At 49.6% G+C, this 14495-nt stretch overlaps 1 protein-coding gene across 3 annotated transcripts in view; it reads right to left on the reverse strand.

Annotated features, from left to right (window-relative positions):
• The window catches only part of LOC147107462 (ankyrin repeat and SOCS box protein 9-like), a 195142-nt gene that overhangs the window by 132317 nt on the left and 48330 nt on the right, over positions 1 to 14495 (reverse strand). For all 3 annotated transcript variants that reach the window (XM_086006513.1, XM_086006512.1, XM_086006511.1), the window contains exon 3: positions 13566 to 13645. In XM_086006513.1, coding sequence (XP_085862639.1) covers positions 13566 to 13645 — 80 coding nt within the window. The remainder of the gene's footprint in view (positions 1 to 13565; positions 13646 to 14495) is intronic.

The following is a 14495-nucleotide window of genomic DNA, read 5'->3' on the forward strand; positions in this document are numbered from 1 at the left end:
ATTGTTTCCCAATGCTGTTCTACATCGTTGTTTGCCAATATTGGATTACATTACATAGGATATATGGCACAGAAACAGGCCATTCGGCCCAACTAGTCCATGCCTGCGTTTATGCTCCACTCGAGCCTCCTCCCATCTTTCCTCATCTAAATCTATCAGCATAACCCTCTATTCCCTTCTCCCTCATATGCTTGTCTAGCCTCCCCTTAAATGCATCCATACTATTTGCTTCAACCACTCCCTGTAGTAGCGAGTTCCACATTCTCATCACTCTTTCGGTAAAGAAGTTTCTTCTGAATTCCCTATTGGATTTCTTGGTGACTATCTTATATTGATGGCCTCTAGTTATCCTCATCCCCTCATCCCCACAAGTGGAAACATTCTTGCATGCTTGGACGGTGGATAGGGCTTGGCTATGCTGCGCCGCCTGCCCCCACGGATGAACAGTCTGCCTAAACTCTCGCGTTGGAGTGAATGCATGCGCAGTATTTTGCTTTTTCCGCTTGCTCAGTGAAATAATCTTAAAGATATTGAAAAAAAACCTCTAGCACACCGGTTGCGAGATGTTTATCGATTCATTGAATCATACAGCACAGGAGGAGGCCATTCGGCCCATCATGCCCGTGCCGGGTCTTTGAAAGAGCAATCCAATTAGTTCCACTCCCCTGCTGGAGAATTGCAAATGTTACACCATTGTTCAAAAAAGGGTGTAAAGATGTTAATGCTGTTGAATGTCAAGGGATGGTGGTTAGACTCTCACTTGTTGGAAATAATCATTGCCTGGCAGTTGTGTGGCAAGAATGTTATTTGTCACTTAACAGCCCAAGCTTGAATGTTGTCCAGGTCTTGTTGCATGCAGGCATGGATTGCTTCATTATCTGAGGAGTTGCGAATGGAACTAAACACTATGCAATCATCAGCGAACATCCCCACTTCTGACCTTATGATGAAGGGAAGGTCATTGATGAAGCACCTGAAGATGGTTGGGCCTAGTACACTGATCTGAGGAACTCCTGCAGCGATGTCCTGAGGCTGAGGTGATTGACCTCCAACAACCACAAACATCTTACTCTGTGCTAGGTATGACTCAAGCCACTGGAGAGTTTTCCCCCTTATTCCCATTGACTTCAATTTTACTAGGGTTCCTTGATGCCACACTCAGTCAAATGCTGCCTTGATGCTCACCTCTGGAATCCAGCTCCTTTGTCCATGTTTGGACCAAGGCTGTAATGAGGTCTGATGCGGAGTGGTCTTGGTGGAACCCAAACTGGGCATCGGTGAGCAGGTTATTGGTAAGTGCCGCTTGATAGCACTGTCGACGACACCTTCCATCACTTTGCTGATGATTGAGAGTATACTGATGGGGTAGTAATTGGCCGGATTGGTTTGTCCTGCTTTTTGTGGACAGGACATACCTGGGCAGTTTTCCACACTGTCAGATAGATGCCAGTGTTGTAGCTGTACTGGAACAGCTTAGCAAGAGGCACAGCTAGTTCTGGAGCACAAGTCTTCAGCACAACAGCCAGGATGTTGTCGGGGCCCATAGCCTTTGCTGTATCTAGTGCACTCAGCCTTTTCTTGATATCACGAGGATTGAATCGAATTGGCTTCTGTGATGGTGGGAACCTCGGGAGGAGGTTGAGATGGATCATCCACTCGGCACTTCTAGCTGAAGATGGTTGCAAAAGCTTCAGCCATGTCTTTTGCATTCGTGTACTGGGCTCAGTCATCATTGAGGATGGGGATATTCATGGAGCCTCCTTCTCCCGGTAGTTGTTTAATTGTCCACCACCATTCACTACTGGATGGGGCAGGACTGCAGAGCTTTGATCTGATCCATTGATTGCGGGATTGCTTAGCTCTGTCTATAGCATGCTGCTTCTGCTGTTTAGCATGCATGTCCGGTGTTGCAGTTTCCCCAGGTTGGCACCTCATTTTTAGGTACACCGGGTGCTGTTCCTGGCATGCTTTTCTACATTCCTCATTGTGCCAGGGTTGGTCCCCTGGCTTGATGGTAATGGTAGAGAGGGATATGCCAGGCCATGAGGTTACAGTTTGTAGTGGTATAAACGAGCGCATCATGACTCTTCGACTCACCCTAGCCCGAAACCAGTGCGCTACAGTCATCAGTGCATACGCCCCAACACTGGAAGCCACAGACGAGACCAAAGAGGAATTCTACTCCAGCCTCGAACAATCCCTGTCCCGAGTCCCAACGGGCGACAAGCTGGTCCTCCTTGGCGACTTCAACGCCAAAGTTGGAAAGGACACAGACCTCTGGAGAGATGTGATCGGCAGAGAGGGGGTAAGGAAAGCCAACTCCAACGGTACCCTCCTCCTGTCGAAATGCTTAGAACATGGCCTCATCATAACCAACACCTTGTTCCGTCAGAGAGACAAGTACAAGACTTCATGGCAGCACCCTCATTCCAAGCACTGGCATCTGCTGGACTACGTTATCGTCCGAGCGAGGGACCGCAAGGACGTCCGCATCACCCGTGCCATGACAGGAGCTGATGGCTGCTGGACAGACTACCGCCTAATCCGCTCTGTCATCTCCATCAATGTAGCCCCAAAACAGCGGCGGCAACAGAAACAATGCCGCAGGAAAATTAACGCTGGAGCACTCAAAGACCCCGCTAAGAAAGCCCTATTCAGCCTGCGCCTCACAAACAACCTGACGACTCCCAGTGATGCAGAGACACAGAGTGCCCACAGCGTCTGGCCTGCACTCAAGGCCTCCATAATCAGCACCTGTGAAGAGACGCTCGGTCACTCAACCAGGAAACACCAAGACTGGTTCGACGAGAATGACCAGGAGCTAATAAGCCGCAAGCGCAAGGCATTTCTGATCTGGAAACACCGGGGGTGAGGCTTAAAAGCAGTGGCAGCAGCGAGGCCCGACCAATTCAGCAGCGGGGAGAGAGGTAAAAAGTAATCAGAGTGCGACATCACCAGGCAGCAGGTAAGTGATTGGTTGGTGAGTATTTCTCTATATTTTAAACTTTAACTCGGTGGTTTATAGTTGCTAAGGTCTTTCTGGTGTAGCGGGGACTGTCGGTAAACCATACAAGTGCCCTAGAGTATATCTTTAATTGGTGGTATTGAATTAATTTAAATTAATTAAAGGGTAAGTCATGTCAGGACAGCCCAGCCCCGTGTTATGCTCCTCTTGCTCTATGTGGGAATTCAGGGATGCTGCCTGTGTCCCTGACGACCATGTGTGCCATAAATGTATCCAGCTGCAGCTACTAGCAGACCGCATTGAGGCGCTGGAGCTGCGGATGGATGGGTTTTGGAGCATTCACGATGCTGAGAGGGTCATGGAAAACACGTTTGCTGAGTTGGTCACACCGCAGGTAAGGGCTGCACAGGTAGAAGGGAAATGGGTGACCATCAGGCAGAGCAGTAGAGGCAGGCAGGTAGTGCAGGGGACCCCTGTGGCCATCCCCCTCTCAAACAAGTATACCAATTTGGATACTGTTGAGGGGGATGACTTACCAGAGGAAGGCAGCAGCAGCCAACTTCCTGGCACCAGGGGTGCTTCTGCTGCTCAGGAAGGGAGGAAAAAGAGTGGGAGAGCAATAGTGGTAGGGGATTCTATCGTAAGGGGAACAGATAGGCGTTTCTGTGGCCGTAGACGTGACTCCAGGATGGTTTGTTGCCTCCCTGGTGCCAGGGTCAAGGATGTCACTGAACGGCTGCAGGGCATTCTGAAGGGGGAGGGTGAACAGTCAGAGGTCGTGGTTCACATTGGGACCAATGACATGGGTAGGAAGAGGGATGAGGTCCTGCAGCAAGAATTTAGGGAGCTAGGTAGCAGATTAAAAAGCAGGACCACAAAGGTTGTAATCTCTGGATTACTCCCGGTGCCACGTGCTAGTGAGTATAGGAATAGGAGGATAGAACAGATGAATGTGTGGCTAAAGAGTTGGTGCAGGAGGGAGGGCTTTAGTTTCCTGGATCACTGGGCCTGCTTCTGGGGAAGGTGGGACTTATACAAGTCAGACGGGTTGCACCTGAACCAGAACGGGACAAATATCCTTGCGGGAAGGTTTGCTAGCACTGTTCAGGGGGGTTTAAACTAACTTGGCAGGGGGATGGGGTACAGAGTGGAGCTGTAATAGGGGGTGATGTACAGCCAAATATAGAGGAAAAAACAAGTCAGACTGGAAGGCAGACCAAATATGTAACGGCACAAGGGAGTAGGGCAAGGCTGAATGGCATTTATTTTAATGCAAGGAGTCTTACGAATAAGGTGGATGAACTGAAGTTGTTGATGAACACATGGGAGTATGATATTGTTGCTATCACAAAGACATGGTTGAGGGAGGGGCAAGACTGGCAGCTCAATATTCCGGGGTATAGAATCTTCAGGCGAGACAGAGGGGGGGGGTAAAAGAGGAGGGGGTGCCGCAATATTAATTAAGAAGTCAATTACTGCTGTAAGGAGGGATGATATATTAACAGGTTCCTCTAATGAGGCCATATGGGTTGAACTTAAAAACAAAAAGGGGGCTAGCACATTGCTGGGAGTGTACTATAGGCCCCCAAACAGTCAGGGGGAGATAGAGGAACAGATATGTAGGCAAATCTCAGAGAAGTGTGCAAATAATAGGGTAATAATAGTGGGGGATTTCAACTTCCCCAATATTAACTGGGACAGTCAGAGTGTGAAAGGCTTAGAGGGTGCAGAATTCTTAAAGTGCATCGAGGAGAGCTTTTTGAGCCAGCATGTAGAAAGTCCTACAAGAGAGGGGGCGGTACTGGATCTAATTCTAGGGAATGTGGCCGGGCAAGTGGCAGAAGTGTTAGTAGGTGAGCACTTTGGTGATAGTGACCATAACTCGGTGAGATTTAAGGTAGTCATGGAAAAGGACAAGGATGGACCGGAAATAAAGGTTCTAAATTGGGGGAAGGCCGATTTTAATATGATAAGGCAGGATCTGGCCAATGTGGACTGGGATCAGCTATTTGAAGGAAAACTCACATCGGGGCAATGGGAGTCTTTCAGAAAGGAAATTGAGAGAGTACAATGGCAACATGTTCCCGTAAAGGTCAAGGGTGGGACCAACAAGCCCAGGGAACCTTGGATGTCAAGGGATATACGAGAATGGATTAGGAAAAAAAGGGGGGCTTTTGGCAGATACAAAGGACTAAATGCAGAGGAAGCCCTAAAGGAGTATAAAAAGTGCAGAGGGATACTTAAAAAAGAAATTAGGAGAGCGAGGAGGGGCCATGAAATAACACTGGCGAGCAAAATAAAGGAAAATCCTAAGGTGTTTTATAAGTATATTAAGGGTAAGAGGATAACTAGGGAAAGAGTAGGGCGCATTAGGGACCAGAGTGGCAAGCTGTGTGTAGAGCCAGATGATGTAGGTGGGGTTTAAAATGAATTTTTTGCATCTGTGTTCACTATGGAGAAGGACAATGGGGACATAGAAATCGGGCAGGGGGACTGTGATATACTTGAACATATTAGCATCGAGAGGGAGGAAGTACTAGCGGTTTTAGCAGGCTTAAAAGTGGATAAATCCCCAGGACCGGACGAGATGTATCCCAGGCTACTATGTGAGGCAAAGGAGGAGATTGCAGGAGCTCTGACACAAATTTTCAGAACCTCTCTGGCCACAGGGGATGTGCCAGAGGACTGGAGAACAGCTAACGTAGTACCATTATTCAAGAAGGGTAGCAGGGATAAACCAGGGAATTACAGGCCAGTGAGCCTAACATCAGTGGTAGGGAAATTATTGGAAAAAATTCTGAGGGACAGAATTAGTCTCCACTTGGAGAGGCAAGGATTAATTAGGGATAGCCAGCATGGCTTTGTCAAGGGAAGATCATGTCTGACCAATTTGATTGAATTTTTCGAGGGGGTGACTAGGTGTGTGGATGTGGGTAGTGCAGTGGATGTGGTTTACATGGATTTCAGTAAGGCTTTTGATAAAGTCCCGCATAAGAGACTGGTCAGGAAGGTAAGAGCCCATGGGATCCAGGTTGCCTTGGCACATTGGATCCAAAACTGGCTTAGTGGCAGAAGGCAGAGGGTGATGGTGGAAGGTTGTTTTTGTGACTGGAAGCCTGTGTCCAGTGGGGTACCGCAGGGATCGGTGCTGGGTCCCTTGCTGTTTGTGGTCTACATTAATGACTTAGATATGAATGTAAAAGGTATGATCAGTAAGTTCGCGGATGATACAAAAATTGGTAGGGTGGTAAATAGCGAGGAGGGTAGTCTCAGTCTGCAGGACGATATAGATGGGTTGGTCAGATGGGCAGAACAGTGGCAAATGGAATTTAACCCGGAAAAGTGCGAGGTGATGCATTTTGGATGGACTAACAAGGCAAGGGAATACACAATGAATGGTAAGACCCTAGGAAAGACAGAGGATCAGAGGGACCTTGGTGTGCATGTACACAGATCCCTGAAGGCAGCAGAACAGGTGGATAAAGTGGTTAAAAAGGCATATGGGATACTTGCCTTCATTAGCCGAGGCATAGAATATAAGAGCAGGGAGGTTATGATGGAGCTGTACAAAACGCTGGTAAGGCAACAGCTGGAGTACTGTGTGCAGTTCTGGTCGCCACACTATAGGAAGGATGTGATTGCTTTGGAGAGGGTGCAGAGGAGATTCACCAGGATGTTACCTGGGCTGGAGCGCTTCAGCTATGAAGAAAGACTGGACAGGCTGGGGTTGTTTTCCTTGGAGCAGAGAAGGCTGAGGGGGGACCTGATTGAGGTGTACAAAATTATGAGGGGCATAGATAGGGTAGATAGAAGGGAACTTTTCCCCTTAGTAGAGGGGTCAATAACAAGGGGGCATAGATTCAAGGTAAGGGGCAGGAGGTTTAGAGGGGATTTGAGGAAGAACTTTTTCACCCAGAGGGTGGTTGGAATCTGGAACTCACTGCCTGAAAGGGTGGTAGAGGCAGGAACCCTCACAACATTCAAGAAGCATTTGGATGAGCACTTGAAATGCCATAGCATACAAGGCTATGGACCAAATGCTGGAAAATGGGATTAGATTAGATAGGGCTTGATGGCCGGCGCGGACACGATGGGCCTCTTTCTGTGCTGTAAAACTCTTTGGCCTAGAAATTGGGTATAGCCCCGCTTGAGGCGTTAGAACTGGCGATGCGCAAAGTTTATAGCCAGACGAAACTTATCGCCGCCTGGTTCGATATTGGGTTGCATCGCCCCCAAAGGGGATTGAGGCGCTAAATCAGCTGTTGCACGGTGCTCTTAAGGCGCAAAAGGTCAGGTGCAAAAGGTCAGGTGCTACTCAATATCGACGCGGATGGGCGCAGCGCAGGTGAACTCAATTACGGGAAAGCACGAGACCTACAGGCGCCGGCCGGCTCTTAAAGGGGCGGGTCAGTCAAACTGAGCTTAAACACCCAACGCCCTGTAGGCCTCAGATTCAGCGCTCGCCCTTGTCTGGCGTTAGAAACTTGTGCATTATGGAGAAGGTTAGGCAGAGAGCAGAGCGCTTCAGCACTGAGGCTCTGGACCACTTAGTGGCTGCAGTTCACAGAATCACAGAAACCCCACAGTGCAGATAGAGGCACCGTCGAGAGGTCCTGTATCCGGATAATGGCAAGAGGCCAAATCAGAAGGCTTATCGACGATCTTGGAGGGAGGTTGCTGTGAGGGTGAATTCCAGCAGCATGGCGACCAGGACCGCTGTTCAGTGCAGGAAGAAATTCAACGACCTCACATGGATCGTTAGGGTGAGTGATGGTTTACCAAACTTGTGCTTCCCTCCATCTGCAGCTGACTTCGGGCACCCTGCTGCAATGATGCGCCAATGGCCATCTGTCAGTATGCACCCATGGCCCTTTCTGACCACACACATGGAGAGATGTCTCAAGGCCTCATGTAAGGGCTCTTGCACCATGGGGGGCATGCAATGAGGTCTCAAGGCCTCATGTAACAGAACCTCCCCTTCTTTCCCCTGCAGTCCAAGATGGCACAGATTAGAAAGGAGCAGCGTCGAACCGGTGGCGGACCTACACAAGTGGTCACTCTCACGGATCTGGAGGAGAGAGTGCACCAGATACTTGGAGGACGTCTGTCTGGTCCAGTGACCACTGCATCTGCCGACCCCATTACCGACAGCGAGGGTAAGACTCTCACCTTTTCCACCTGTTGCCTTCCACTTGGTCCCCCCGCCAGCATGCATCCTCAGTGTGCAGCCATGTCAGAGCCTTGCTGCAATCTGGCATGCCTTTCAGCAAACCTGTCCTTTTGCTAAAGCCACTCTTCCACCTCCCACTTTCAGATGAAGCAGCACCAACTCAGGCTCAACGCACTGAAGCTGCCAGTGCCACCGGAGGCGAGGACCAGGAGGAGTCCGGACCAGCCGTTGCAGAATCCAGGGAGCGGAGACATCTGCAGACTGGGGATAGTAGTCCCCTGGAGGGGAGGGGGGTGGCTCTGAGGATGAACCAGTTGCCGGACCAAGAGGCATGGAGCAACGCAGGGGGGATAGGCAAGTTCGGCCACCGTCTCCCCGCAGGGCAAGGCAGGTCGTCATGACTGCTGCACAGAGTGCAGATGAGGTCAGTCGCCCTCCAAACAAGCTCCCATTCCGATGCCAGTTGGTCAAAAGGCTTTTAGGTGTAGTGGTGCAAGTGCTTCGGACAGGGTTGAAGGTACCAAGTACTGTAAAGCTCAAATCCCAGAACTCCGCTCCACATTAGCTCGCCAACTCTCTCTAGCAGCGAGCGCAATGAGCAGGCCAAGTGGCAGAAGATTCTGCAGTAGAGCTGTCCCCTTTAAATAGTGCCCCCCTACTCCGAGAAGGGCCTGTTAGCCCTCCCTCGAACTGTCACTAATAGCGCTGGGCGCTAAGGCTCCGGGCGCCACCCAATATGCGCTCAGGCGCTCCTAAAAGGCATTGCACACTGAAATGACGTCATGAGCTGCTTGCGCTCGCGGGCGCGCGCAAACACGTAGCGCAGGCGCTAAATGTATAGTCAATATCTGAGTTGGCGCTATCTTCATAGCGTCCGCCCCAACATAGCGCTTCACCCCAATTCTAGGTCTCTTTAGGCGCTCAGCGCCGGCGCTACCAACCCAATTTCTAGGCCATATATGACTCTATGACAGAACTTGAGAGCAAAAAAGCAGCCTGAAGGCCGAGGTCCAGCAAAAAACTCGTGACCTAAAGAACAGATGGTGGGTGGAGAAAGCGCAGGAGATCCAGCAGCTGGCCGACAACCACGACGTGCGTGGATTCTTTAGTGCAGTCAAGACCATCTACGGCCCAAGCACCCAAGGCCCTTCCCCACTGCGAGCCAAGAATGGAGAGGTATTCATCAAGGACAGGGAAGCAGTCAGTGCCCGCTGGAAGGAGCACTTTGAAGATCTCCTTAACCACGACTCTGTCTTCGACACGAGTGTCCTCAACTCCATCCCACAGCATGCTACCCGCCACCATCTCAGCACAATCCCAGCCCGGCATGAGGTTGAAAAGGCCATCCGACAACTGAAGAACAACAAGGCCTCAGGAGCAGATGGAATCCCTGCCGAAGCACTAAAGCATGGCGGAGAAGCACTACTGGCACGAATTCATGAACTCATTTCTCTTATCTGGAAGGAGGAGAGCATGCCCATCTCAGAGACGCCGTAATTGTGACCATCTTCAAGAAAGGTGACAAGTCCGATTGCGGTAATTACAGAGGAGTTTCCCTGCTATCTGCCACAGGGAAAGTCATCGCAAGAATCCTCCTCCATCGCCTTCTCCCAGTGGCCGAAGAGCTCCTCCCAGAGTCGCAATGCTGATTCCGCCCACTAAGGGGCACAATGGACATGATCTTCACCGCACGTCAATTACAAGAGAAATGCAGGGAACAGCACCAACCGCTGTACATGGCCTTCTTTGATCTCACAAAGGCTTTCGACACTGTCAACCGTGAGGGATTATGGAGTGTCCTCCTCAAATTCGGCTGCCCTCAAAAGTCTGTCACTATCCTCTGCCTGCTTCACGATGACATGCAAGCCGTGATCCTGACCAACGGTTCCACCACAGACCCAATTCACGTACGAACCGGGGTCAAGCAAGGCTGTGTCATTGCACCAACGCTCTTCTCAATCTTCCTTGCTGCAATGCTCCATCTCACCTTCAGTAAGCTCCCCACTGGAGTGGAGCTAATTTACAGAACAAACGGGAAACTGTTCAAACTCCGTCGCCTCCAGTCCCGATCCAAGGTCGTCCCATCCTCTGTCGTCGAATTATAGTATACAGACGATGCTTGCGTCTGCGCTCACTCAGAGGTCGAACTCCAAACCATTGTAAACACCTTCACAGAAGCATACGAGAACATGGGCCTTACACTAAACATCCGTAAGAGAAAGGTCCACTACCAACCTGCCCCCGCCACACAGTGCTGCCCCCCGATTATCAAAATCTACGACAAGGCCTTGGACAATGTGGACCACTTTCCATACCTCGGGAGCCTACTGTCAACAAGGGCAGACGTCGATGACGAAGTCCAACACCGCCTTCAGTGTGCCAGTGCAGCCTTCGGTCGCCTGAGGAAGAGAGTGTTCGAAGACCAGGACCTCCAACCCGGCACTAAGCTCATGGTCTACAGGGCAGCAGTGATACCCGCCCTGCTGTATGCCTCAGAGACATGGACCATGTACAGCAGGCACCTCAAAGCACTGGAGAGGTACCACCAACGCTGCCTCCGCAAGATCCTGCAAATCCATTGGCAGGATAGGCGCACCAACGTCAGTGTTCTTGCTCAGGCCAACATCCCCAGCATCGAAGCTCTGACCACGCTCAATCAGCTCCGATGAACGGGTCACATTGTCCGCATGCCCGATACGAGACTCCCAAAACAAGCGCTCTACTCGGAGCTCCGGCATGGCAATAGAGCCCCAGGTGGGCAGAGGAAACGCTTCAAGGACACCCTCAAAGCCTCCTTGAAAAAGTGCAACATCCCCACCGACACCTGGGAATCCCTGGCCCAAGACCACACAAAGTGGAGGAGAAACATCCGGGAAGGCGCCGAACACCTTGAGTCTCTTCGCCGGGAGCAAGCGGAAGCCAAGCGCAAGCAGCGCACGTCAACCCAAGCACCCCACCCACCGTCTGCCCCACCTGTGACAGCGACTGTAGGTCCCGCATTGGCCTAATCAGCCACCTGCGAGCTCATTTTTAATGTGGAAGCAAGTCATCTTCAGTTCCTAAGAAGAAGAAGGAATACAATTTTGCTGCTGCTGATGGCCCACAGCACCTCATGGCTGCTCAGTTTTGAGCTGCTAGATCTGTTCTGAATCTATCCCATTTAGCACAGTTGTAGTGCCACACAACACGATGAAGGGTATCTTCAGTGTGATGACCGGACTTCATCTCCCAAGGACTGTGCGGTGGTCACTGCTGCCATGGACAGATGCATCTGTGACAGGTAGATTGGTGCAGACTCAGTCAGTAGTTGGTTCTCAATCTAGAAACTATGTCCTTTAGGACTCAGCCAGCGCGGTCAGAAGTGGTGCTACCAAGCCACTCTTTGTGATGCACATTGAAGTCCCCTACTCAGAGTACATTCTGTGCCCTTGCTACCTTCAGTGCTTCTTCCAAGTGGTGTTCAACATGGAGGAGTACTGATTCATCAGTTGAGGGAAGGTGGTAGGTGGTAATCAGCAGGAGATTTCTGATTTCATGGGGTCCGGAGTCAATGTTGAGGACTCCCAGGGCCACACCCCCTCCCAACTGTATACCATTACGCCGCCACCTCTGGTGGAACAGGACATACCCAGGGATGGTGATGGAGGAATCTGGGACACTGGCTGAAAGGTATGATTCTGTGTGTATGACTATGTCAGGCTGTTGCTTGACTAGTCTGTGGGACAGCTCTCCCAAGTTTGGCAGAAGCTCCCAGATGTTAGTGAGGAGGACTTTGCAGGGTCAACTGGGCTGAGTGTGCCTTTGTCGTGTCCAAAGTCAGTGCCGGGTGGTCTATCCGGTTTTATTCTCATTATTGTTTTTTATAGTGGTTTGTTACAACTGTGTGGCTTGCAATTAAGAGTCAACCACATTGCTGTGGGTCTGGAGTCACATATCACAGAATCACAGAAACCCCACAGTGCAGATAGAGGCCATTTCGGCCCATCGAGCCTGCACCGACACATATCCCACCCGATCCCCGTAACCCCTACATCAACACATATCCCACCCTATCCCCGTAACCCCACGTATTTAATCCCCCTAACACTAAGGGTCAATTTATCATAGCCAATCAACCTAACCCGCACATCTTTGGACTGTGGGAGGAAACCGGAGCACCCGGAGGAAACCCACGCAAACACGGGGAGAATGTGCAAACTCCACACAGACAGTCACCCGAGGCCGGATTCGAACCCGGGTCCCTGGCGCTGTGAGGCAACAGTGCTAACCACTATGCCACCGTGCTGCCAGGCCATATAGGCTAGGCCAGGCCAGGATGGCAGATTTCCTTCCCTAAAAGGACATTAGTGAAACAGATGGGTTTTTAAGACAATCCAGTAGTTTCATGGTTACCATTACTGACACTAGCTTTTTATTTCAGATTTATTTAATTAACTGAATTTAAATTCTGCAGCTGCTGTGGTGGGATTTGAAAGCACATCTCTGGCTCATTTGCCCAGCTCTCTGGATTACTAGTGCAGTAACATAACCACTATGCTACCATTCCCTTTTCACGCTAACTGTGCTATACCTGACCTGGGAGAGTAGAGGGAGCTTTACTCTGTATCTAGCTGTGCTATACTGGACCTGGGAGAGTAGAGGGAGCTTTACTCTGTATCTAGCTGTGCTATACCGGACCTGGGAGAGTAGAGGGAGCTTTACTCTGTATCTAGCTGTGCTATACCGGACCTGGGAGTGTAGAGGGAGCTTTACTCTGTATCTAGCTGTGCTATACCGGACCTGGGAGAGTAGAGGGAGCTTTACTCTGTATCTAGCTGTGCTATACCGGACCTGGGAGAGTAGAGGGAGCTTTACTCTGTATCTAGCTGAGCTATACCTGTCCTGGGAGTACTTGGTGCTGATGAGGAAAAATGCTCTGAATTTGTGATCCAGGTCCAAGGTGTGCCTGAAATTCTGATACATGCTGCTGATGGGCGAGGCTCCCCATTAGGAGCTCGGAGATGGAAAACTACCCCTTGAGTGCTCCCAAAGGAAATATGTTCCCTTTCCCTCATCTTGATCAAGGTTAAATGATTTTTTTGGCCCTTCTGGCATTGTTGCTGACACAATTTGCTAACAGAGCACAGGGGAGAGGAGCTTAATACAAAACTATGGCAGTCTCTTAGATAAGTGTTAAGAGAAAGCCATTGATTGGAACTGAGGGACAGGAATCAGGAGATGATGTTGAGACATTGCTGGGGAAGGGGAAGGACAGTGATTGGTTCAGTGGCTTCACAGTACATATAATCTGAAAATATTATTGCCCTCAAAATGATTTCATTCAAAATATTGAAACAAAAATGTTAAAAAGGATAAACAAATGATTTGAGAATTGTTTGCTCGGGAGTGAGAGCAGACTGTAGTAATGTCAAAGTAAAATGCTGTGACTACCTGGCTGATGAGCTGCCGGAGTGATATCAGCCGTCCATGAATAGCAGCATCATGAAGTGGGGACCAGTCTGATGCAGTGTCTAAAATCAACAAAATAAATCAAAGAGAGCGACCTTTAAACTCAGAACTAAATATCAGATAGCACTAATCAAATAAATATTGTATTGACAAAGCTCATCAAAGCTGGCACAGTAACATGGTTGCTCCTGCACTGGATTGAACAGAGCTACAAACATTTGAGGATGTGTTCAGAGTGAGATTTATCATCATAAAGAGTGACACTGCTAGCAAATCCACTTAAAAATTAACAGCGCCAAATGTGTAAGGGTGGCAGGTTTGAATTTTTAAACCAATATGGGTACGACTCCCAATGGCCGAGAGCTGATACGGCCTGGCACAGATTTCTCTACAGTCCAAAGACCAGAAGAAACTCCAAGAGGAAAATGGAGACCCTGCTACTTTAGAATAACATTTCATTGTACTTATGTTCAAGTAAATTAAAAACCCCAAATGGAAATTTAAAACACGTTGCAGCCAATGAAGTACTTTTGAAGTGTAGTCACTGTTGTAATGCAGGAAACGCGGCAGCCAATTTGCACACAGCAAGCTCCCACAAAACAGCAATGTGATAATGACCAGATAATAGAAAGATAGAAGATAGGAGCAGGAGTAGGCCATTCGGCCCCTCGAGCTGTTCCGCCATTTAATGAGATCATGGCTGATCATCCAAATTCAGTACCGTGTCCCTGCCTTCTCCGCATCTACCTTGATCCCTTTAGCCTTAATAAATATATCTAACTCCTTTTTGAATATATTTAAGGAATTGGCCTCAACTGCCTTCTATGGTACAGAATTCCACAGGTTCACCACTCTCTGGGTGAAGAAATTCCTCCTCATCTCTGTCCTAAATGGCTTACCCCTTATCCTTAG

This window comes from Somniosus microcephalus, chromosome 14 (genome assembly GCF_052327205.1).
Source record: "Somniosus microcephalus isolate GS21.2 chromosome 14, FLI_Smic_1.0, whole genome shotgun sequence".
NCBI lineage: Eukaryota > Metazoa > Chordata > Chondrichthyes > Squaliformes > Somniosidae > Somniosus > Somniosus microcephalus.